This window comes from Arachis duranensis, chromosome 5 (genome assembly GCF_000817695.3).
Source record: "Arachis duranensis cultivar V14167 chromosome 5, aradu.V14167.gnm2.J7QH, whole genome shotgun sequence".
NCBI lineage: Eukaryota > Viridiplantae > Streptophyta > Magnoliopsida > Fabales > Fabaceae > Arachis > Arachis duranensis.
The window spans coordinates 91,731,087-91,753,513 of NC_029776.3; the positions used below are offsets into that span (position 1 = coordinate 91,731,087).

At 33.2% G+C, this 22,427-nt stretch overlaps 2 protein-coding genes across 3 annotated transcripts in view; one reads left to right on the forward strand and one right to left on the reverse strand.

Annotated features, from left to right (window-relative positions):
- Positions 1 to 17,454, forward strand: part of LOC107490412 (midasin) — a 41,469-nt gene extending 24,015 nt beyond the window's left edge. The window contains exons 44-77 of the mRNA XM_016111193.3: positions 531 to 654; positions 837 to 991; positions 1,145 to 1,258; positions 2,613 to 2,762; positions 3,427 to 3,606; positions 3,706 to 3,894; positions 4,001 to 4,102; positions 4,193 to 4,417; positions 4,588 to 4,710; positions 4,800 to 4,881; positions 4,962 to 5,092; positions 5,190 to 5,354; positions 5,967 to 6,042; positions 6,124 to 6,236; positions 8,299 to 8,363; positions 8,469 to 8,582; positions 8,834 to 8,902; positions 8,998 to 9,154; positions 10,162 to 10,322; positions 10,400 to 10,497; positions 10,751 to 10,977; positions 11,094 to 11,339; positions 11,931 to 12,152; positions 12,232 to 12,390; positions 12,814 to 13,038; positions 13,119 to 13,427; positions 13,504 to 13,650; positions 13,861 to 14,067; positions 14,169 to 15,884; positions 15,981 to 16,262; positions 16,365 to 16,544; positions 16,639 to 16,737; positions 16,822 to 16,947; positions 17,086 to 17,454. Of these exons, the coding sequence (XP_015966679.1) occupies positions 531 to 654; positions 837 to 991; positions 1,145 to 1,258; positions 2,613 to 2,762; positions 3,427 to 3,606; positions 3,706 to 3,894; positions 4,001 to 4,102; positions 4,193 to 4,417; positions 4,588 to 4,710; positions 4,800 to 4,881; positions 4,962 to 5,092; positions 5,190 to 5,354; positions 5,967 to 6,042; positions 6,124 to 6,236; positions 8,299 to 8,363; positions 8,469 to 8,582; positions 8,834 to 8,902; positions 8,998 to 9,154; positions 10,162 to 10,322; positions 10,400 to 10,497; positions 10,751 to 10,977; positions 11,094 to 11,339; positions 11,931 to 12,152; positions 12,232 to 12,390; positions 12,814 to 13,038; positions 13,119 to 13,427; positions 13,504 to 13,650; positions 13,861 to 14,067; positions 14,169 to 15,884; positions 15,981 to 16,262; positions 16,365 to 16,544; positions 16,639 to 16,737; positions 16,822 to 16,947; positions 17,086 to 17,115 (6,768 nt within the window). The 3' untranslated portion in view covers positions 17,116 to 17,454. The remainder of the gene's footprint in view (positions 1 to 530; positions 655 to 836; positions 992 to 1,144; positions 1,259 to 2,612; positions 2,763 to 3,426; positions 3,607 to 3,705; positions 3,895 to 4,000; positions 4,103 to 4,192; positions 4,418 to 4,587; positions 4,711 to 4,799; positions 4,882 to 4,961; positions 5,093 to 5,189; positions 5,355 to 5,966; positions 6,043 to 6,123; positions 6,237 to 8,298; positions 8,364 to 8,468; positions 8,583 to 8,833; positions 8,903 to 8,997; positions 9,155 to 10,161; positions 10,323 to 10,399; positions 10,498 to 10,750; positions 10,978 to 11,093; positions 11,340 to 11,930; positions 12,153 to 12,231; positions 12,391 to 12,813; positions 13,039 to 13,118; positions 13,428 to 13,503; positions 13,651 to 13,860; positions 14,068 to 14,168; positions 15,885 to 15,980; positions 16,263 to 16,364; positions 16,545 to 16,638; positions 16,738 to 16,821; positions 16,948 to 17,085) is intronic.
- Positions 17,455 to 19,870: 2,416 nt separating this feature from the next.
- LOC107490411 (uncharacterized) overlaps positions 19,871 to 22,427 on the reverse strand; it is a 3,834-nt gene continuing 1,277 nt past the window's right edge. For both annotated transcript variants that reach the window (XM_021143083.2, XM_016111192.3), the window contains exons 4-6: positions 21,645 to 22,031; positions 21,014 to 21,228; positions 19,871 to 20,660 (exon numbers count right to left, since the gene is read on the reverse strand). In XM_021143083.2, the coding sequence (XP_020998742.1) occupies positions 20,406 to 20,660; positions 21,014 to 21,228; positions 21,645 to 22,031 (857 nt within the window). In that variant the 3' untranslated portion in view covers positions 19,871 to 20,405. The remainder of the gene's footprint in view (positions 20,661 to 21,013; positions 21,229 to 21,644; positions 22,032 to 22,427) is intronic.

Genomic DNA, 22,427 nt, shown 5'->3' on the forward strand with positions numbered 1-22,427 from the left:
TGGGATATGTAGTCTTTTCTATTTATTCATTTTTGGGTCATTTATAGCGTCTTTTTCCTTTATTATAAATATGTATGCACAAGTTCCCAGTATTTACCAGAAGATTGCGAAAATTGACTCTAAAATGCTGTTAGTTCTAGTAGGCTTATTATTTAATGTTCTAGCTCCTCAATATTTTGCTCTACTACTTATAAAACTAGCCTTTTAAAATGAGGTAAAAAGTTTCATTTGATGTTAACTGAAATAATCCTGTACTTTAGCTTTTGTAATTAGATGGTGTATCTCTAGCAGATAGCAACTATGTTTTCATTACATCTGGGACTATGAATAAGGATGACCTTGTTGTGATGATGAAATAAATTTAGGACAGAATGAGGAACTCAACTTGAAATGTGTTATTGATGCATTTTCTGCTTCATGTTGCTCTTTATTTGTATAATGTTGTGTGGTGGTTCTGTATGGTTTTTTGAATTGTTGATGCTCGGAGTCCAAGCTTATGTTATATACCTCATTCCCTTGAATGAATGTAGGAAGAAGGAATCAATTTGGTGAGCACTCTCATTGCTTCTTCAAGCCACCATAGATTGAAAAACTCAGTGCCCAAAATCATTGTTCCGCTGCTTAGTGAGCTGTATCTTCAGTCTAATTCTGATGGTAATTATTTGTGCTTATATATATATATATGCAGGAAGAAAATATAATTCTTAAGCATATAATTCGATATTATGTTGTATTTTGAATCTATTACTTTGACATAGTCTAGTATCTGTTAACTATCTTTTTTTTTTCTTTGAATCTCTCATGTATATTTAACTTGAGCTATTTTTGTGTCTCAGATTTCAGTTATAGCATTGGTTGTGCATGGGTACATATTGGAGGATTACGCATTCATCTGCTGCTTAGCAGCTATAATGTTGATCCTGCCGTTAAGTACTCTTGCAAGTATTCTCATATTGAAGAAATGGTATCATCACTTGAACTTGAAATTCAGGTACTAGAGTCAACTAATTTGATCAAGATTGTCTTCTTCACTTTGTAGAAGCTAATCGTTCTTGTTTGTTTGTTATTTTATGATTTATACTCCTATGTACTTAATCTATTTGTCTTCTGGGTGAATTGGGTTATAATTATTGTTTTCTTTCAGGTGCGGAAAGAATGTGGGTATTTATCAGGACAGTTTTTCACAAGAGAAGCTGATAAAAGGAAGGCAGAAAGGCTAGAAAAGCTTCAAGCAGAACATATGAAGCTTCAAAGAAAGGTTTCTAAATTATTTCAATTTTGTTTCTACTTTCCAAATTTATTCCATCCAAAATTTTAAGCTTTGAATGATGTGAATATAATTACTGTCTTTCAGCATTGTGGTATCAAGATTTTTGTTTTGATTAAGAGATTGGTACATATCTAATTCTGATATCCATGCTTGGGTTATCAATAATAAACCAGGGTCAATTTTATTGGCATAAAATTTTCATCTCCTTTCAGGTCAAATGTCCCCATAATCCACATTATGGTATTTTTCCTCCCAATTATGTTGAAATCATAGAAGTCCTTTACTTCCTATGCATACTATTCTTGACATTGCTCTGCTAACTGATTCTCTCCTTCACCCATCACTTGTATTTGATAACCATTGGGTTGTAGTTCGCCCATCTTTGTGTAGCCAATGCCATCAAACTTGTATGCTTATTTGCCCGACGGTCATCTAGCATTGCACTACAGGAGGATGTAGTGTTGTTTATGGTGGCAACTCGACGACAGTCATGGTGCTGATCTTCAAGTGGCGGCTATGGTGCTGATCTTCAAGTGGCAGTAATGCCGACCTTCATGGTGCTTGTGGTAGTGTTTCTGGCACTTGATGGTGGTGCCAATGACACTGATTGACAGGGGTGGTGGTATTGGGGCTTGATTAATGGTAGTGGGATGGCGTTGTTCAAGGTGGAGTAGTTGAATCAGATTGATGGTGGTAGCATTACTAGCTATGTGCAGTGGTGACTTGTTCATGGTGGTTTTACTTTTATTTTGTTTCGGCTTTTTACCGAACAAGTTGAAAGGGATTTTTTCTTTTTTGGTCATTAATAACTAGTTAGTTTCTCCCTTAACTTTTGCCCCTTTAAAATTTCAGGGTGTACCAATAGCCTTAATAATTTAGTTGGGAATATACATGATATCAAGTTATTCTTTGAACATTTGTGTCTTTGAACATCAATTTGGTTTTTCATTATTTGACATGAAATATAGTCTTGCACTTCAATTTTGTTCTTTAATTGATATCTTATATACACTAAAACGAAACAAATTTATTATAAAAATCTTCAAGGGGCTGATTTGGTCTACCAAGTTGAGAACTTATTTAAACAATTTCATTTGTTTCGTGCGTTTGTTCCGTTTTTATGGGTACTACTGCAATTTACCTGGCATTGTATTTTTCTTGTTTCAATATTTTTTTCCAAGCTGTTCTCTCTCTCTCTCTCTCTCTCTCTCTCTCTTCAAAACCTCCTGTGTTTAATGAGGTTCGATGATGAAATTATTTTGCATCTTTATTTCTGCTTGTATCTTTTTGTCGACATTTTCTGTGAAGCAACCAACATTGATCATTGTTGTTTTATACTTAGATTGTCTTCCGCCCTGAACCATGGAAATACAAGAGGTTAATGAATGAATGTAATGAGTTTCTAAAACAACTTGCTTTGTTGGAAGATTTGAAAAGCAGTATTAAAGTAAAGGAATTTCAACAGGTTGCTGATCGGGCTCGGAACTGGCAGGTATAACTACTTAGGCATGTCTTGTTGGTTGAACAAATTTGAATTACTACTATTTATTGTTATTCTATATGTAACTCAAATAACAGAAAATTTTTATTTGTGATTAGAACAACCAATGCATATTTTCTTCTTATCATCTGAAATTAAAAAATTCTGAGTAAGAACATTGGAAAATAATGGTTCTCAAGTCCTATTTATTTTGAGGTGAGAAAATTCTATCAAAATGGGACAATATGTTAGAACCCATTGTGATGTGATAAATAGGACAAGAATAACATGCTATAAAAGGTGGACAGATGAAATGGTTCTCAGTATGCTTGTGAACAATAAAATTTCCAAGAAATTGAAGGATTCATGAAAATTGTTTGTCATGGATTTTCCTCAATGACAGCTTGACAAGCAAGGTAGGTATTGGTAAGAACTAAGAAGTGGAGACAGTTGGTCTCGGATGCACGTATTATTCAAATTTGATACGAGAAGCATGCATGAATTTGGAATAAAACAAAGAAATGATGACATGCCGTTGTGAGACAGATGTAGGAGGCCTAGACCAAGATGTATTGCCTGTAAAAGACACATGCTTCCTGTTTTTCCAATTCTTACATGTAACAACTTTCATTTCATTTATTTTAGTTTTACATTAGCTGCCAATTTTGAATTCCAGGAAACAGCAACACGTTTCATTGATCGGTTGACGGATGAATACGTTTGTTTTAATGATATTATTCAACCAATTCAAGTTGCTGTGTATGAGATGAAATTCGGATTGTCACTGATTCTGTCAAGTAGCTTGGAAAAAGAATATCTTGCTAGACTTGGGCTTGAAAACATCATCCTGGATATGGTATTTTGTTTTTGTTGTTTGTTTCTACCTTTTTTTAGCAATTTGTTTTGAGGGGTTTTGGTTTTTGACAACTGACATGGTGAGCTTTGAATATTGCAGGAAATACTATACACAATTATGCGCTTCCCGCATGCAACTTCACGCAAGTTTATCTCTCTTAGGAATGACATTAGACATGACATGCATCTATCATACACACTTGATTTTGGTAAAGGATTTTACTCGCTTGATATTGCTTTAATGGAAAGGCTTATGTCTCTCTCCAGTGGCATTGCTGCTAATATGAAGGTACATACCAATGGATTGAGTTATGTAAAATAACTTTCTCGATTGTTTAATCAATAGAATCAATTTATTTTTGTTCATCCGTTTGTAACTGGAGTAAGTAAAATAGGTATCTTCATTGCAATATCGAGCTTCTGTCTATCAGAACATTCTTGTTCAGCTTGCACATTCCATAGCACATGCAAAAGTAATGGATGTTAAAACTTATATGGTCAGTATCTTCACTGTAGTTTAAACTTCTGCTGATTCATTTGTATGGAATTCTACAAGTCCTTTCTTTAACAAATATCTTTTGCATCAGCTCTTGCACAAGATATTTGATGAGTTTGCAACCCTTTGGATGGGTATGAAAGTTCATGCTAAGTCCAAAAGTGATTATGAATCTCAGCAATACAAGTTTAAACCTCGAGCTTTCCAAATCGAGAGTGTTATTGAAGTTGACATGCCAATTCTTGCAAAATTAAGTGCAACTGAAACCTTTTCAGAATGGGAACAATTTTCTTCCGAGGAAAAACCCAATGATACAGTAATGCTTTCAACTCTTGATATCCTTTATTATTTGTTTAGTTGGTTAGTTTCTTCTGAGGAAAAACCCTTTGACTCAAATGCAGGTGTTTTCGAACTCTAAATATCCTTTTCTAGTTGATTAGTTGATTCTACATGTATATTTGAAATGAAATTTATTCTTTGAATCAGACGGAACAGTCAATGGAATGTGAAATATTGGATGAAGAATGGAAGGAACTGGAAGAGTCTATTGTTAGCAATGTGGTTCTCATTCACAACCAGTTATTTGGATCTAGTGATCTTGTCCAGACTGTGAGTTTGTCTCTACTTTCTGTCTCCTTTGCTTGGATTGGCAAACTTGATTTATTTGTTGTGTTTAACAATGTTTGCGTTTGGTTCAGTCGGGATCTTTCAAGGTTTCTAATGAAGATTGGTTGCATTCCTTCAGTGACTCATATTCTTTGGGAATTGATTTAATGAAAGGTAGTAATCACTGTTTTTGTTAATGTTTGCAACTTTTGTTTCTGAGCCTAGCTCATGTATCTGTTTCCAACTGCTTTCAGGAATCCATTCTTCAATTTTGCCCAGATTAGATGTTAAACTGATGCCAGAGCACTTACTTTATCTCTGTTTAGACTATCAGAGGAAGTTTATTTCATCTCACAAATCTGACACCAGATACAATTTTTACAAGGTGTGGCTGATGTTACTTTAAGATGTGTTTCTTTCCCCTTGATGTTTCTGTAGTTGCATGATGACATGTATATCCTTTTTGTTATTCTCGGTACTAGGATCCAAATGCTCCAGAGATGGCAAATATGTTGAAAGTACTTGCACCTCTCCATCGGGAGATCCTATCCGTGCTAAATGAGTGGGAAAATCATAATGATCTCCAGAAAATTTCAGACGTAATTGACATGCTCTTGTCTCTTCCTTCGAATATCCCGTTAGCAAAGGTAGTAATCATGACTGGTTAGACCGCAACGTTCCTTACAGATTGTTTTTATGCAGAAAACGTAACAGTTGACTTGGAAAAATTCCTATGTATAATGTAATATGGTTATTATTTATTACTGCTCTCTAATAGTAATTGTTTGTAGGTACTTTTCTTGTATTGAATATGATTTCAAGTTTTTCAAATCCAATCTAACTGTAACTTTTTAACCCAATTCAAGCGTTCTTGTGTATCTGCTATCCTTTTTTGTTCAGAAGTTTATTCTCTGGAAAGTTTTAATTCAATGTTCTCTTTTGAATTAGAATGTTGTTTTTAGCCTTGTTGAATGTGAGAGAAGGAGCGAGACATAAGAATTCCATTTGTTTTAGTTGAACAACAGAGACTAATTTATGTAGCTTGAAAAGGGAATCTATACATAATTGCAGGATACACACAATTAACTACCGTATCCTAAGGGTTCCTATAATACTATAATATGCTAACTCATTTATTCACAGATATTCTAACAAGCCTCATGAAGCTTAGTTGAGTTGTATGCCATGGGTACACTTTCTTAATTTTTTTTTTATAATATATTGTGTTGTCTAAGCTATATCCTTTTTCCCTACTTCAGGCCTTCTCAGGATTGCAGTTTCTACTGCACAAGGCTCAACTTATGCAAGAACGTGGTTCAAAGTTCCCCTTCCCAGGTATGAATCTTCTTTCAAGTTTTGTTTATCCATTGTGTACTCCCTAATATTACTAATTTTTCTGGTTTAACTTGCTTGTAGACAAATTGAATAATATTTATGATCTATTGTCGTCATGGCAAAAGATAGAACTGGGCTCTTGGCCTGGTTTGCTTGATGAGGTGATGCATGGATATGAGCATAATGCTGGCAAAGTAAGTGGAAGTTCACTTTTTTTTTTTTTTTACCTTCAGCATAAATGGGCTAGATATGATCCCTGACATGCTGGCAAAGTATTTACCATTTCCTATTTATTTTGATATTGTTTTTGTTTCACGATAGCTTTCAGGTTTGTTAATGTTAATTAATTGTACACTTAAGTAAGAGAATTTTTTTTTGGCTAAATATACTCTCTCCTTGATTATCTTGTATCATGAAACATCTCTTTGAAAATGTTAACATTTCAGATAAAGGTACATGAAGTGTGTGTTCGAATTGACGTTTATCAAACTGAAATTTGAATGAACTTGATTTTACAGAATTGATTTTGGATAGGAGTGAGTTTGTAGTAACATGATTTATGTTTGGCAACTCTACAAAGTTAATTTTGATAGAATGAATATTGTTTGGATAATGATAGTTAAAATCACATTTAAATAGATGATTACTAAAATAGACATGATATTACATTATAATATTATCCTTTCAAACATGTTTAATTTTTTTATAATTTTTTAGTTTTTTTAGTATATTTTTTATATAGTATTTTTTTAGTACTCTTTTGTTATACACTATAATTTTTCACTGTTATTATCTATGGTTATTTTTGTTTAATTTGCTTACCTAATAAGATCATTAATTGATATTATGGTTAAAAGAATAACTTGTTTCGTTTATTCTATCATTTTTTAAGGTATATACATAAGAATTTTAGTTTTAGTTTTTTTTTTCAATACCCTTTTTGGCATCGTATTCTTTTAGTACTTTCAGTATTCTTGTTTTTAGTACTATTTTGAATTGTAATTTTCTACTAATTATGATTTTATTATTACTTATAGTTAAATTTTTATTTAATTTGTCCTTTCTAATAAGATCAATCATTCATATTTTAAAAGAATTACAATAATAAACAGTATGCAAGAATTACGCTGACAAATTTTACAAAACTGAAAAAAATAAAATCCATATTTTTTTATAGTAGTACTCTTTTATTTGATACTATTTTGGACTATAATTTTTCATTACTTATAATTTTGTTATTTTTTTATGGTTAGTTTTTTATTTAATTTATCCTTCTTAGTGGGATTAATAATTCCTAAGATGAATTGTTATTTGTGCCTCTTTGAAGAAAAGAATAAAGGGTAGAATTGATAAAATAGGTAAACGTAAGAATGAACGCAACGCATAAGCTACAACTTTTATAACTTCTCATAAACGTGGGTTGAGAGTGAGAATCATATCTGCGTTCTGGAATAAAAAAAATAGCCAAATGAAATATTCAAGCGTTCAAGAAACTTGAACGTACTTTTCATAGTCAAAACACTAATCCAAACACATCCTAATTGTTTTATTATCTAACATGTTTCTTCATGCAAGTTCCTCTTTTGGGCTTTGTTGAATTATTGTTAGATAATGGTTAGTAGTTTAGATGGTGCATTAATGCAAGTAATATATTATCTCGCTCTCTCTCTCAAGTCTAGTCGCTCTAATATTTCTGCTGAGTAACCATGAATCTTAATATGGTAGCAGAGCGATGGTATCCTCATTGAGCTCTCAAATTCTTCTGCTGTCACAGACTCTCTTCTAAAACCAATATTACTTTAGCTTCTTATTTTCTTCAAACCCAGAATTACAGTGCACAATTTAACAGAATTTGTTATTTGAATGAGTAAATATTCTGCTGATATACTGGCAGATATTCTGTCAATATCCTGGCATATATCCAGTCCCTTATATTGCTGGTTGTAATTAAATTTTGTACTACGAAAGATGGTAACTTCTTAAATAGTTTGTAACTTCCATAAAGTAAGGAGAAAAACAGAATTGTGAGAGGCAACTAGTGAGACCTGCGCCAATTGATCTAGAGAAGGGTTTTGGCAACTTTTGGTTGTTTGGATAAGAATGATCTTTAAATTATATTGTAGTTACAGTTCTTTATAATGATGAGCCAGCAAAACCTTTTTCTTTTATCGTTGTTACTTTTGTTGTTCTTATGAATATCCTGATTTTTTCTTATATACTATATCTTATTTTCTTTTTAACTTGCTTTTGTTGCAGTTATGGTTTCCTCTGTATTCGATTCTTCAGACCAGTTCTCCATGTGCACAATCCATTGTCCAGAGGCATGTTCGAAACAAAAGCTTATTCTGTTGTTCCATTTAAAGTTTGTCATCCTTTATTTTTTTGTTTTATCTTTGAACCTGTTCAATTGATTTACTGTATTGCAGCCTGGAAGACTTCATTCAAACATCCAGCATTGGTGAATTTGGGAAACGTCTCCAGCTTCTTTTTGCTTTCCTTAAACAAAACCATACAAGTGTGTGCCTAGAATATGATTCCAGGTATGATTTGTTTGTAGTTCTAGCTGTTGCTTTGTCTCCTAATGCCCAAGAATAAGGAAAACCATTATGGAGGACAATAGATATTATTGTGTCACTTTCTCTCCCTCAACAAAATTCAACGGTTCTTATGCCATTAGATGTTAATAGTTAGCATAAATGTGTAATATTTGTCAAGCAAGTTTTATTTGAAATTATAAGTTATAACCCATTTTTCTAATATTCTCTTTGTTAATTGTTAATGATAACGACAGGTCTTTTCGAATTAAGCAGTTGGGATACTTATACAATATATTTGGTTTTTATGTGCAGTTCTTACCAATGTGAGTTCCTTATTCTTGCTCTGCATTCAATTTTGTGTCTTTTACTTTTTCAACCTTGGGAATCTATGAACATTGAATTATGACACTTATTGCAGTGTATTGAAGTACATTGATGCCAGTAAGAAAGAAATTGAGACTGAACTAAAAGAATTGGTAAAACTATGCCGATGGGATGATAGTAAGAGTTATGCATCCATTGAGAAGTTGAAGAAGAGCCGGCAAAAGCTGAAGAAGCTTATGCAGAAGTATACTGTATGTGATCCTTGAATCTCTAAATAACATTTTGATAATTAATGCATCAGTCTTTGTTATTTTTTATTCTTTTAATTTCTTACCTTATCTTTCTCTGGTTCAGCATTATATGTGGACACTTTTGATGTAAGCAAATAATCAACTAACTTTACCTCTCTATTCGTTGAAATATTCTACTTTGTGAAAATTCTTAAAGAAAAAAAGTTAGGTGTTGCTTGTAATACATCATATGATTGCGTATTAATACTTTTTAGTCTACCTGGTGAACCTTTTTGTTGAAACACTGAACTTGGATAATGCTTGGCCTCTCTCCCACTCCCACTAACAATAACCTGGGAAATAAAATACACAAGTAATAGTAGTAATGAACACTGTTTTTCTTGATTGGCAACACTTATGAAAGGAGCCTAAATCAGAGGCATTTCTTCTCCATAATGAGGTGTAGAAGATGTGTAGTCTATTATAGCAGTTACTAACTACAATCAGCAGTTGGTTGTTAGCAACAACTGTCAATAATAGACCTGTAACTGCAGTAGTGAGTGACAGGACCAATCTGCCCCCATTTATTCTACTATATATTCTGCTGTATCAGTGTTTCTCAGTCAAAATAACAATATCTCATATTCACTCATATTTTCTAGTTCTCCAGATTCGCTCATCTCTTTTTGGTATTAGAGCTAATTTTTCTGTGCAACCAACATCTTTTCCTTTCACTTTTTTCCCCTGGTATAATCAACTTCCCTTAAATTACGATTTTTTCTGTTATAAGAAACCATCATAAAGTATATAAAACAAGTTAGGGCCCTTGAAGGAGACCAAACATTAGAATCGTGTTAAATCCATAAATCCATTATGAAGTTAGGCAATGAACACAAGTATCCATGTATTTTTCCTTCTCGGCTCATTCTTTTGTGCAAACTTCTCTCCTCATCCAGCTGTCTATTTTCCAGCGCTGCATTTTATTCTTCCTGCCTTATATATTTTGTCTTCTTTCCTTTCTCATGAAGGATGTTCTGCAAGAGCCAGTGTTGTTATTCCTCAACCAAGAAGCTGCACAAAGAGGAGCCAAAGCTCAATCTTTTCGTGGGCACAAGCTTATTTATGATGTTATAAATAAGGGCTTGCTCAGTGGTGCAGTTGATTTGACATTGTTCAGTGGTGAAAACAGGTTAGTTGACATCCAATATAAGTTGTACACTTTATATTTCTAATCTTTAAGTTGTTAACATGTTTTCTCTGATGTAGATCACTGTGGTTTGAGAAATGTGGTGAAAAATTGGATAAAGCTTTGCAGAATTTACAGCTTAAGAGAAATGTGCAATTTTCGTCAACAACATATGATGGTACATTTCGCTCATTTCATATCCTGTACTACAGTGTGCTAGATACATATTCCGGTAATCTAGTGTTCTGGTACTCATGCAACATAGAACCATACTAATTCAATGGAAATCTTTTTCCTTATTTCTTATTAAGAGATAATTAGAACTCAAACTTGTGGTTCATTGACTTCATTCTTTTTTTTTTAAAAAATAAAAATAAAAATTTTGGTTTGTTTCTTGTCCATATTTTTTTATGACCTTGCAATTTGTGCAGATATTGGAAGCGTATTCAGAGCTTGTGGTGTCTCCCAGCATAAACTTCACTTGCAGGGATGGAAAGACATGTGGAATATGATCGAAAACATATATGACACAGCTGTTCACTGTGGTGATATTTGGAACAAAGAAAAAAAGAGTCGTGGAAAGAGAAGAGCTTTGTCCGATCTACTTAAGCTTTTAGAGAGCAGTGGGTTGTCACGACACAAGTCTGCATATGAGGAGGTGGGAAACTTACTATTTAGTTCCCATGAAAGTTTATATTATGTCTTTAATTTTTTCTTTTTAGAAAAAATTCTAACTTCCCCCCTTTGATTCCCTTATTATTTTTATACATATAGGATCAGCATAAATCTTGGTGGTTTCTTGAAATTTTTGGGAACGTGGATCATTTACTATTAACAAATAGTAAGCTACCTCTTATAACATCAGAAGATGCTGCTAAAATTGAAGATAAGAATGTCCCGGAAGAAAGCATGCTTATAGAATGGAAGACAGCTAGTGAACATTATTTCAGAAGTGTTATCTCTGTGCTTTTTTTGCAGCAGATATGCCTTAATCCTCATAAAGATATAACTCTTGAACAGGTGGAATCTCTCTCTTCATATTGGCACTCCTATGGCTCACTAAATTTATGATAATTTATTTATTGGTGATTAGTTTTTCTTTTCTTTTTCACTTTTATTTTTAAAGATTTTCAACATATACTTTCTGGAAATGTTTTTCACATATATATATCACGTATACTTTATATTTCTAAAGTTTTTCAAAAAAGTTTCAAAAATACCCCTAATATTTAATTTTATTTCTAACACTTGAAATAAGTTTCAATATTACCTTTTTGTTGAATTTTTTGATGGGCAAAGTCAGTTTCAATACACCATAGTCATCATCCTCAACTTCACTCTCATCTTCCTTATCTCCGGCCAGCAGCCAACCCCACCTCCATCAACATCATTATCTCTTCATCTTCGTCCACCCCACACTCACCCACACCCACACCCACTGTCAACACCACCTCCATTTCCTTACCCTCAACCTCAACCTCAACTGAACCATACTGTGTAATGACAACTGAACTATTTAATATTAGTGACCCACTCTGTCATCGCTGTCAAGCTTATGAATACATTTACCATTGCCATTTTATATGTCTAAGGTGTGAATGATTTCTGCAGGTTGATAGGTCCAATTCTTTTCTCAATCAACTCATTGGAATACAAAAGAATCAACTGGCTTCTGCCAGTGATTTTGGCAAGCAATTGAAATGTTTAAGAGAATGTGTTTATACTCTGGCAAATTTGTTTAAAGTCTCCTTGGATGCTGATAACAGTACTGTTGATATGTGTTCTATTATTCCAAATCAGTTTGCCACTTATAAATGCCTGTGGCAACAAAAAGTAAGTGTCCTCATTTCTTCTTTATTTTGATATTTCTTATTGACTGCAGTGCTTCTGATGTTCTTTTCTCTTCCTGCAGCAATTATTTGATAGTCTATGTGCTGTGTCACATGAGCAAATGCTTTTGTTAAGGACATTAGAGCATAGCCATTTACGCACTTGTGAAAGAGCATGTTCTTCAGCCAGTCAGATGATTGCTTATATTGACGAATTTTTACCGTCGTTCTGCAAATCAAAGGTTCTGCTGATGATTTTGTTTCTAAATTGCATTGAATTTGCGCTAGTTTCTATTTCATTGCATTTATGTAAACGTGTTAGAGACCTACCCTTATGTTAATAAACTGCATATATACACATACCAAGTTAGAGTGAGGAAGAATAGGGGGACAGCTGAGGATACACCAGGAAGATTGGGCATGGGGATTGGGTTACTCTAGTAGGTCCTGTTATTTTAACTAACTTGCTGACTCGGCTACTAGGATTTGTGTGTGAGAGGCCGTGTTCGTGTGTGATGCTGTGTAAGTGCGTTCATTCACTGTAAATTTTTTTTCTTCCTAAGAATATTATATTGACTATTGATATCAGTCTTGAGGTTGTGAATCATGCAAAGTTTTTTATTAATCATTCCTATTTCTGTGGTATATATCAAAACATAATACAGGAATCATTGGATCGTTACCTGATTGGGGGGACGAAAGCTGTCACTGCATTGACTTCAACCACACACATTTGCATTGTTACACAAGATATGGAGCAGCTGTTAACCGAAAATTTCAAGGCTTTAAATGTGTTCAACTCACGTCTTCTAGAACTGTGGGAGCATGATCCTGATAGGTGCAAAGTCAAAGAAATTTTGATTCATCAATTTCAAGAAATAATTGAGAAGGTAATGATCTGTTCGTACAACCTTTTCAAAACCTGATTATTTGATTGGGAAACTCAGTTGAAAAATCATTTAATTCTCAGGCAAAATTAATTGAGGAAGAGTTAGCCATTGCGAAAATGGAAAGTTCCATTCCTGTAGAGTCATCTGCTAAACATAGCTCTGATGGAAAAAGCTGTGAAGAGCTCAATGCTGACTTCGATCAGGCCCTTGCGTCTACATATCAACATATTGCAACTGTTTTCCAAAATATATGTTTGTCTAGCAACATCCCTACTGTTGAAGAGTCCATGGTAAATCTTGGTACGGGGGAATTGCTATTTCAGTCATTTGTTGCAAATCTCAGCTTGGACATGCTGTGTGATAAGATTTTCAAAACAGTTGCTTTTGGGGTAAGTTTGGTTTTGTCTCGGTACTGTTTCTTGCTAGATAAATCAATCAATGATGGGTTTTTGTGTGTCTCTGTAGGAGAAGTTGGTCAATCATGCTGACAATAAAGTCAACAGCTATTCTTGCAAAGTAGGAGCCAGCTTTAGAGATCTACATATGCTCATGGACCTATTGCTGAATTTCAGTAAAGAGCTCATGGAAAATTTCTTAGACATGCACAGATCTGTAAGCTTAATTATCTCTTATCTCATCTTATGTATAAGCATACAGTTTTTTTTTTTTTTCATTCCAGAGCTTATTTTTAATACTGTGTTTTTATAGTTGCCGTATTCTGTTATAATGATTGATTATAGAAAATCTCATCTTCTTTGTCATCAATTCACTGTCATTTTCCCAGCGCCAAATTTGATAATTTGATTGAATGCCAACTTGTAGGTTTCAGTTACAACTCATGTGATTGCAACTATTTTAGCATCTTTGTTTTCGGAAGGTTTTGGAGTATCTAGTGAAAACCGGGATGAAGATGGTAACCTCAAATCATCTGAAGATGCTAATGGAACTGGCATGGGGGAGGGTGTAGGACTGAATGATGTCAGTGATCAGATTAATGACGAAGACCAGCTGCTGGGATCCCGTGACCAGGTTAGCAACCTCAAACCTGCTTATTTCGTAAGTTTTGATGAGGTTTTCTGGTTGGACTTGGAATTTTAAACTATATTTCTTGTTTGTATTGGATGGCGCAGCAAAATGAAAAATTAAATGACTCCAAGGATGTCCCTAGTAGCAATAATTCTGGTATTGAGATGGAACAGGATTTTACAGCTGATGCAGTAAGCCTAAGTGAGGACTCAGGGGATGACGAAGATATTGATGGTGAGAATGATGAACTTGAATCTGAAATGGGGCCAACTGGGCCAGATAGTGAAGCAGTTGATGAGAAATTCTGGGATAAGAACGAAGATGAAACTCCGAATGATTCAAATGAAAAATATGAATCTGGACCTTCAGTTAGGGATCAAGATGGAAGCACTAAAGAGATGAGAGCTAAGGATGATGCCACAGATGAAACTGGCAATGGTAATTATGACGAAGGCAATGCTCAGAATGATGAAACTGCGAGCCAAGATGAAACTGGGGATGGAGACAATGTAGAAGAGTTGAATATGGACAAGAAAACAGCATATTCTGAATCTACTGGGTTGATGCCTGATGAGTTAAATCAAACTTCTGACATGGATGAGGATTTGGATATGGGGGAAGATGCAGAACCCATGGAAGAGGGAGATCCTGAAGGACAAGGTGAGTTAGCTGAGAATGAAATGCAAGAAGGGAACCAGGGGGATGAGACAGGCCTCCCTGATGAAATTATGGAAGAAGCTCATACTGAAATTGATGCAACCACAGAAAAGGAAGATGTTGGACAGGGCCAAAAGAATACTGAGATGGATCTCATGGATCCTAAGAAAGATACATCTGAATCTTCTGGTATGGTAAACGATCAAATTTTCACTGCTAAATCGTCATCACAGTCTAATGTTGATCGGCAGACTTCCAGTTCTGAAAATATAACAGCAGAACCTGAATTTTCAAATAGCCAACATAATATTGATAATCCTGCTCTCTTGGGAGGCTTTCCTTCTAATAGTATGTCTGAGATGGATATTAAGATGTCAGATTCATCAAATACTGGAGGAATCAATGAAAATCGATCTGAATCCCATCTTCCGCAGAATGAGCATTCATTTATTCAGGAAAACCAACCTAATCCTTATCGAAGTGTAGGGGATGCACTTGAGCACTGGAAGGAAAGGGTTAGGGTGTCTGGTGATCTTCAGGAAAATAACATGGAGCAGCATGGTGAAATGGACGATGATAATGCAGATGAATATGGCTATGTTTCAGAATTTGAAAAGGGGACAGATCAGGCTTTGGGGCCTGCATCAATGGAGCAGGTTGACAAAAATGTTGATGGTGACACCGATAAAGAATGTCTTGCTGGAGAAAAAGATGCAGCGATGCAGATTGAGAAGAAAAAATCAGAAATAAATTCTCTGAGTAACTCCTTGTCTTTCCCCAAAACTGAAAAAAGGGAGCAAATTAATATGCCAGACATCGAGAAGACGCCAGATGAGGGGTCATTTAAACCTGTTACCGGTCAACGTATTGATCTTGAAAATCGCTCTGAAGATTTGGTTTCTTTCCCGAAATCATACTTAAGCGAAAACACAGAAAAATTAGGACAACTTTCTGTGCATGACAATGATTTGGGCAAAGGTCAAGATGCTTCTGATGATCCTAGTTGTGAGCATGACGCAACTGCTCTTTGGAGGAGATACGAGGTTAGCACAACAAAATTGTCTATGGAGTTAGCTGAACAATTGCGCCTTGTAATGGAACCAACTGTAGCCAACAAGCTGCAAGGTGATTATAGAACTGGCAAAAGGATAAATATGAAAAAGGTAAGTGCTAATATTCTTATGAATAACATTTTATCTGCATATTGGTGAACTTATTATTGACTCTTTTTTCATCACTTCAAAAAAAAAAAAAATCAGGTGATTCAATTCATAGCAAGTTACTATACTAAAGATAAAATATGGATGAGGCTGACCAGACCCAACAAGCGTGACTACCAAGTAGTAATTGCTGTTGATGATTCACTCAGTATGTCGGAGAGTAGTAGTGGTGATGTTGCTATCGAAGCTTTGGTCACGGTATGCCGTGCCATTTCTCAACTCGAATTGGGGAGCTTTGCTGTTGCAAGCTTTGGAACCAAAGGAAACATAAAGTTACTACATGACTTTGACAGGTCATTTTCTGTGGAGGCTGGAATAAAGGTTAGTTGGATCAACATAAAGCTTGGCTCTCTTTGTTGACGTACTCGAATTGTATATTCATGAAAACCGATCTAACTGTCGATTTGAACTACTGATGAGCAGATGGTCTCTAATTTGACATTCAAGCAAGAGAATACTATAGTTGATGAACCAGTTCTTGATCTGTTAAAGTATTTAACCAACAAATTAGATTCTGCGGTTGTACAAGCGCGCCTTCCATCCGGTCATAACCCTCTACAGCAACTTGTATTAATAATTTCAGATGGTATTTTTCATGAAAAGGTATCTGATCACATAACAAAGGAGTTTTTTTTGTATTTTTTTTCATAACGCTTAATTTCTTTGCTTACTGGTCTACAATATTTGATTTCTCCAGGAGAGATTGAGGCGACGCGTTAGAGATTTATTGACTAGTAATCGATTGGTTATGTTTTTGGTTCTCGATAAATCTGAGAAGTCAATTATGGATCTCATGGTATCTTCTCTTTTTAGGCAACTTACATATTTCACGAGAGCACATCACACTTTCCCCTGATCTTGACCTCGTCGAGTTTTGCAGGAAGCATCTTTTGAGGACGGAACGCCGAAGTTTTCTAAGTACATGGATTCTTTTCCGTTTCCCTACTATGTCGTTCTGAGGAACATTGAAGCACTGCCAAGAACTCTTGCAGACCTACTTAGACAGGTAAATGACCCTGCCTTCTTTCCTTTTGGGAGAAAAAGGAAAAATTTTTAAAATTCTTTGTGAAAATGTAAATGGCTCTGTATGTTTAAAGTTTGCAATGCTTTCTTCTGTTAATTTTCTTTATTGGGGTGATTTCAGTGGCTGGAGCTTATGCAGCATTTGAATTGACGCAGTTATTCAGAGTGCAAGTTCTCTTATAGAAACATTTCTAGATTTTTTTTCTCAATTCTGTATAGTAGGCGAAAGAAAATTGTATAGTGCTACAATTTTATATATGCAAGTTTCTAGTCTTTCAACATAAAAAAAAAAAGTATGCAAGTTTCTCAATTGAAACTTGAATGAATCGCTTTACACTGGATATTTATTTTATCAGAAAAATGCTGCAATAGTTTCTACAAAGAACTACATAAAAAACAGAGATTAGGAATTGTTGGAATACAGTGGCATGTAATCAAATTGGGAAGAATGTAACGCCTTTGAATACTCAAAATTAAGCCGACTTCAAAATTGTTCACCAAAATCAAAGCCTGAAAACACATGAATATATGTTCACCAAAATCAACTTAAAATGTAGTCTTGTAATAAAATTTAATTATATGCATAGACATTTAGAACCTTTTCCGCTACGTAACTGGGAACGTCATTAAATTTAATTATACTCGCGGGAAGTATGAAGAGTTACATGAACAAGAATGGTACAAATTTACAATATCCTATCCAATCATTATATTTTTCTTTCGAAAAATTATTATGTCAAGGGATTAATATGTCTAGTATTCTAAAATATTAAGAATTAATTTGAAAATTTCTTTTTATCAAAATATAATTTATTCAATATAAAAATCATTAATGATCAATTTGGAATATCACACTTGTCTTATGATATGAGGATTGAGTAAGTACGATGAAAAAGGGAACAAAAATTCAGATAATTGAAATATATATAGCACAAGTGCACAACTATAATATTATACAAGAAAGTATAACTTCTCATTTATTCTTAATATATAAAAGTTAATATATAAAAGTAGATACATAATTTTACATATATTACTTTTTAGTTATTTATCTTCTTCTATTAACGTTATGTCAACATCGCTTACTTGGTAAAATTTTAAAATCAACTACTTTATTTTTACCAAATTATTTATTATTTTTAAATTATCAAAAAAATAAAATATACAAAAAACAATACAATAATTACCAATAACAATAATTAGAAATTAATAGTATTTAACTAAATTTGTAACTTACAAAAATATTAAATTCATATTCCTATATTTATTATATATTACCGTTGTAAACAATACAAGAAATTTATAACTTCAATAATTAATTTATTAATTTCTATAAATAACTCATTCAATGTAATAAACATCCATATTACAAATGTCATAATAATATTATTAATCATTTTACGTTATAAATATTCAAATTCCATACTATTTGAACTACTTATATAAGTCTCTTATCACTATTCCTTCAAATTACATCAAATTTAGCACAAAAAATTTATTTTCGAACTACACAACATCTCAAACTTACTCAATGGAGATAACTATGTTGAATGTGAAAAGTGTATGAAGAAAGCATATGAAAAAAAAGATAACTACATTTGTGGCACATGTAATCAAACATCACAATATCCAACAATAAGGTAACTCTATATACTTTTCATAATCCTATCTATCAAATTATTAGTTACTAATCCAATATTTATTTTAGGTTCAAAATTCAATTAAAGATTTAAGATCAAAGTGGTACAACAACTTTTGTACTATTTGATGGTGAAGCAAAAATATTGTTGGATACAACTACTTCAAATCTAATGGTACTCCAGAAAAGTAATGACATTGAAGCACCACTCCAATTGAAAAATTTGTGCAACCTCACTTATATTTGAAGTCAATGTAAATGATTTTAATTTTAAAAAAAGTTCTCAACAATACACTGTAATCAAGACATTTGTTTTAACCAAAAACACTAAATTTTAACACCCATTTGTTCCAACCAAAAACACTAAATTTCAACCTCCATTACAACAAATAAAACAGGTAATACTAAAAAAAATCACTTATTTTAGTTATTTTAGACACCATTTTTATTTCTAATTTAAATTATTCATTGATTATAGGAATCAACTTCGCCAACACTAATATTATCAAACGAATATCACATACCCATCAAGAAATTAAAGAGAAATAAAAATATACAAATTCAAGACACATCTTCGAAAGAAGAACATACTTGCAAAGATGGAACAAACAACACAATAGAAAGTGCATATAACTTAATAATTCATAAAGAACATGCCTTCACAAGAACATATACAGAAAGAAGAAAATAACAACTCTAACAACAACCAATAAAAAAAAAGGAGAAGCACCACATAAGAAGAGTAAGTTCATCAACTAAAACAAATGCAAAAATCAAACCACCAAATAAAAATGTCATTTTGTACATACAACTCTAATATCCAAATCTTTTGTACAACAAATTATTTTAAATAAAATACTTTTTAAATTTAACTTTAGTTTACACATTTAATTTAATTCTACAAAACATAACAATTTTTAATATTTATTATATGCTATCATTAATTTACCATCCCGCCGCATCACACAGGTCTCATTCTAGTTCTATGTAAAAAAAGTATGACTTTTCATAAAGCAATTAGGTTTGCTCATATTCTCACAAGGAAATCATAAGTCCCTCAATCAATTTTATGAAAGTAAGAAAATAGTACAATGCATGGTAAGTTGGTAGTACAAGGAAGAACTACCCTTTTAAAGGTTGAACTATTCCATTTTATTTTATTTATTTATTTTGCAATTTCACCAAACTTGGTGGGGTTTCCTACTTTCATTCCACTATTATTCTAAAAGAAGACAAAATAAACCCACTCATATATTTTTCTTTATGATTCATCTCAAATCCCTTGTTGTGGCAGATATACTCTCTAATAAAAAAGCTAATAAAGCAAAACTAAAGCTACACTTGTCTTTATCTCTTCATGTTCTTTTTCTTTGTCCTCTGCTCTTTCACTTTCAACATTCAACCCACTAACACAAATGCAACCCAACATTTTTCTATCATACATGTTAATTGTATTTATTTTTGCCTCGTATATCAATTCAATACACTTTATTCTTTTATAACGTATAACTGATCTGATGGTAAAAGAATATGTATGGAATTAATATACAAGACAAAATAAGTACACAAAATATTTCTTTCGATTTTAGGCTCCAAAATCCATGCCACCCCACATGTTTCAAACACTTTGGTTAGTAGGGTCACATTTTCTTTAAACCATATATTACACCAAAGTGTGTGCTATGAATATTCCTTTTTGTGCAGTCTCAAACTCCCATGCACATTCATGATCCATGATCCATGTCATCACGCATCATGCATTCTTGGTGTTTGTGTTTTTGCCTCTGTGGAGTGGGGTCATATCAATGTGAAGAAGAAGGAGGGAAGAAAAGTGGGGTGGAATCTCTTTGGAGCTTGCCATCCATGACCTTCACTTTGCTCATCTTTTCTTCACACCAATGCAACTGTTCTTCACTCAACTCACTCATTCTCAACACCCTTGACACCACTTTCAGGTCTATCAGAGCCATTACAATCTCCATCTCTTCTTCCACTTTCAGCTTCTTCCTCCTCAAACACTTGCCGGAACGCCGAAGGTCCTTAACCTTAATCTTCTTCTGCATTACATTTAATCACGTAATGAGTTTAATATGTACTTATTACTTTTAGTATTACTCAATTATTCCAACAATAATTACAAGATACAAAACAAGATAAGCGATAATTAAAAAGGCAAAATAAGGTAATTGTAGACTGTTTTGTACTGATTTTTATTATCTCCCAAACATTTTGTTCTTTTAGAATAGTGACTTTTGAAGCTTTTATTCTACTTTATGCATTGAAAACTTAAGAAGCCAATGAGAAAGTAATTTAGAATTTAATAGCTAAAGTGTTTTATTGCTAAAATATTATGGAATGATATGGAAAGCACTGAAGCTAATGAGAAATTAGTTTAGAATTTGGTACTTGCTTTATGGTTAACTTTCTTGATAAGGCGGAGTAGTGTTGGATCAACCAAGGCTCTTTTGTTTCTCCTAAAGTAGGATGCTAGAATCTGACATGGTCTTTCTTTATCAGCTTTGAGGAAACTCATGAATGTTTTGATCCCATCTTCCATTATCACAAGAAATGAAGCTGAAGATATTCTTGTGTCTAAGCCATCTTCCTTCTGATCATCATCTGATTCTTTAATACAAATAATAAGAACAAAAATTCAGTTATTGTTAATCAGTATTCAACAATAGTGTATATAATTGGATTATGTAACACTCAATTTCACATGTACCATGTTGCATGACAAGTTATTTTTATGATGGTTAGAAAGATAAAGGTAATTTACAAAAGTGGAAGTTGACAAATAATTATATGACATAAATCAAAGCAAGAGAAATTACTTACTTTCATAACATACCATAGGTATCCTATGTATATCAATTTTGAAAATTGTTATTTTTGCTATAAATCTTTCAACTTCCAATTTTAATGAAATATTTTACTATTTTTGCCTTGTACACTGAGTTAATGTATATTTCTTCAAAATTAATTAAGTACATACCGATTTAAAGGAGTATACAAAATATTTCTTAACAAAGCTATCATACCTCGATATTCGGGCACTAGAAGCAATTTAGGAGCCATGAGCCTGACTCTAGCATAAATCTCAGGCCTCCTTCCATGTTCATAAGGCTCATTCTCAACATATCTCTGTAACAAAACTTGAAACTGTTGGAACTGCTGTGCAATGGTGGCTGGACAACCAGGATCAGCAAGGTCAACCCTTGAAGCTCTTTTTGACTGAAACTTCTTGTAGTTCCAACTAAGTGCTTCCCAAGTTATGCAGATTTGTGCCACATATGCTGCTTCTAGTTCATTGTATGGGTTATGGTGGATATTATTATCACCTTCTAGTTTCTTATTTGCAGTTGAAAACTTGTACACAATTCTCTCTGAAATTGACCTTGGAGCCACCTTAATAGATCTTAAAGACTCTGATTAAAATTGAATTGTTACTATGTGACTAAAAAGATTAATACATTAGTATAATTTAAAGGACAAATTACACTCTCCTCTTCTGAGATTTAGTGAAGATAAATGTAATTAGTCCTTATCTAAACTTGCACCAAAGGTTTTAAACAGCTGCAATCTCAATCTAAACCAATGGCTTTTTTTTACCAATGTGTCACTTTTTCCGTATCTTATTACTAAAAATCCACCTTTTTTAAACTAAGAGCAATACTACATGATCAACAAATATTATTAAAAATGAAATAACAAATTAGTTGTCATCATGGTAAAAGAGTAACATTTGAGTACTTAGTTATAAAAGATGGAATTTTGATAATAAATTTCGAAAAAAATGACATTGGTAAAAAAAAAAAAAAAAA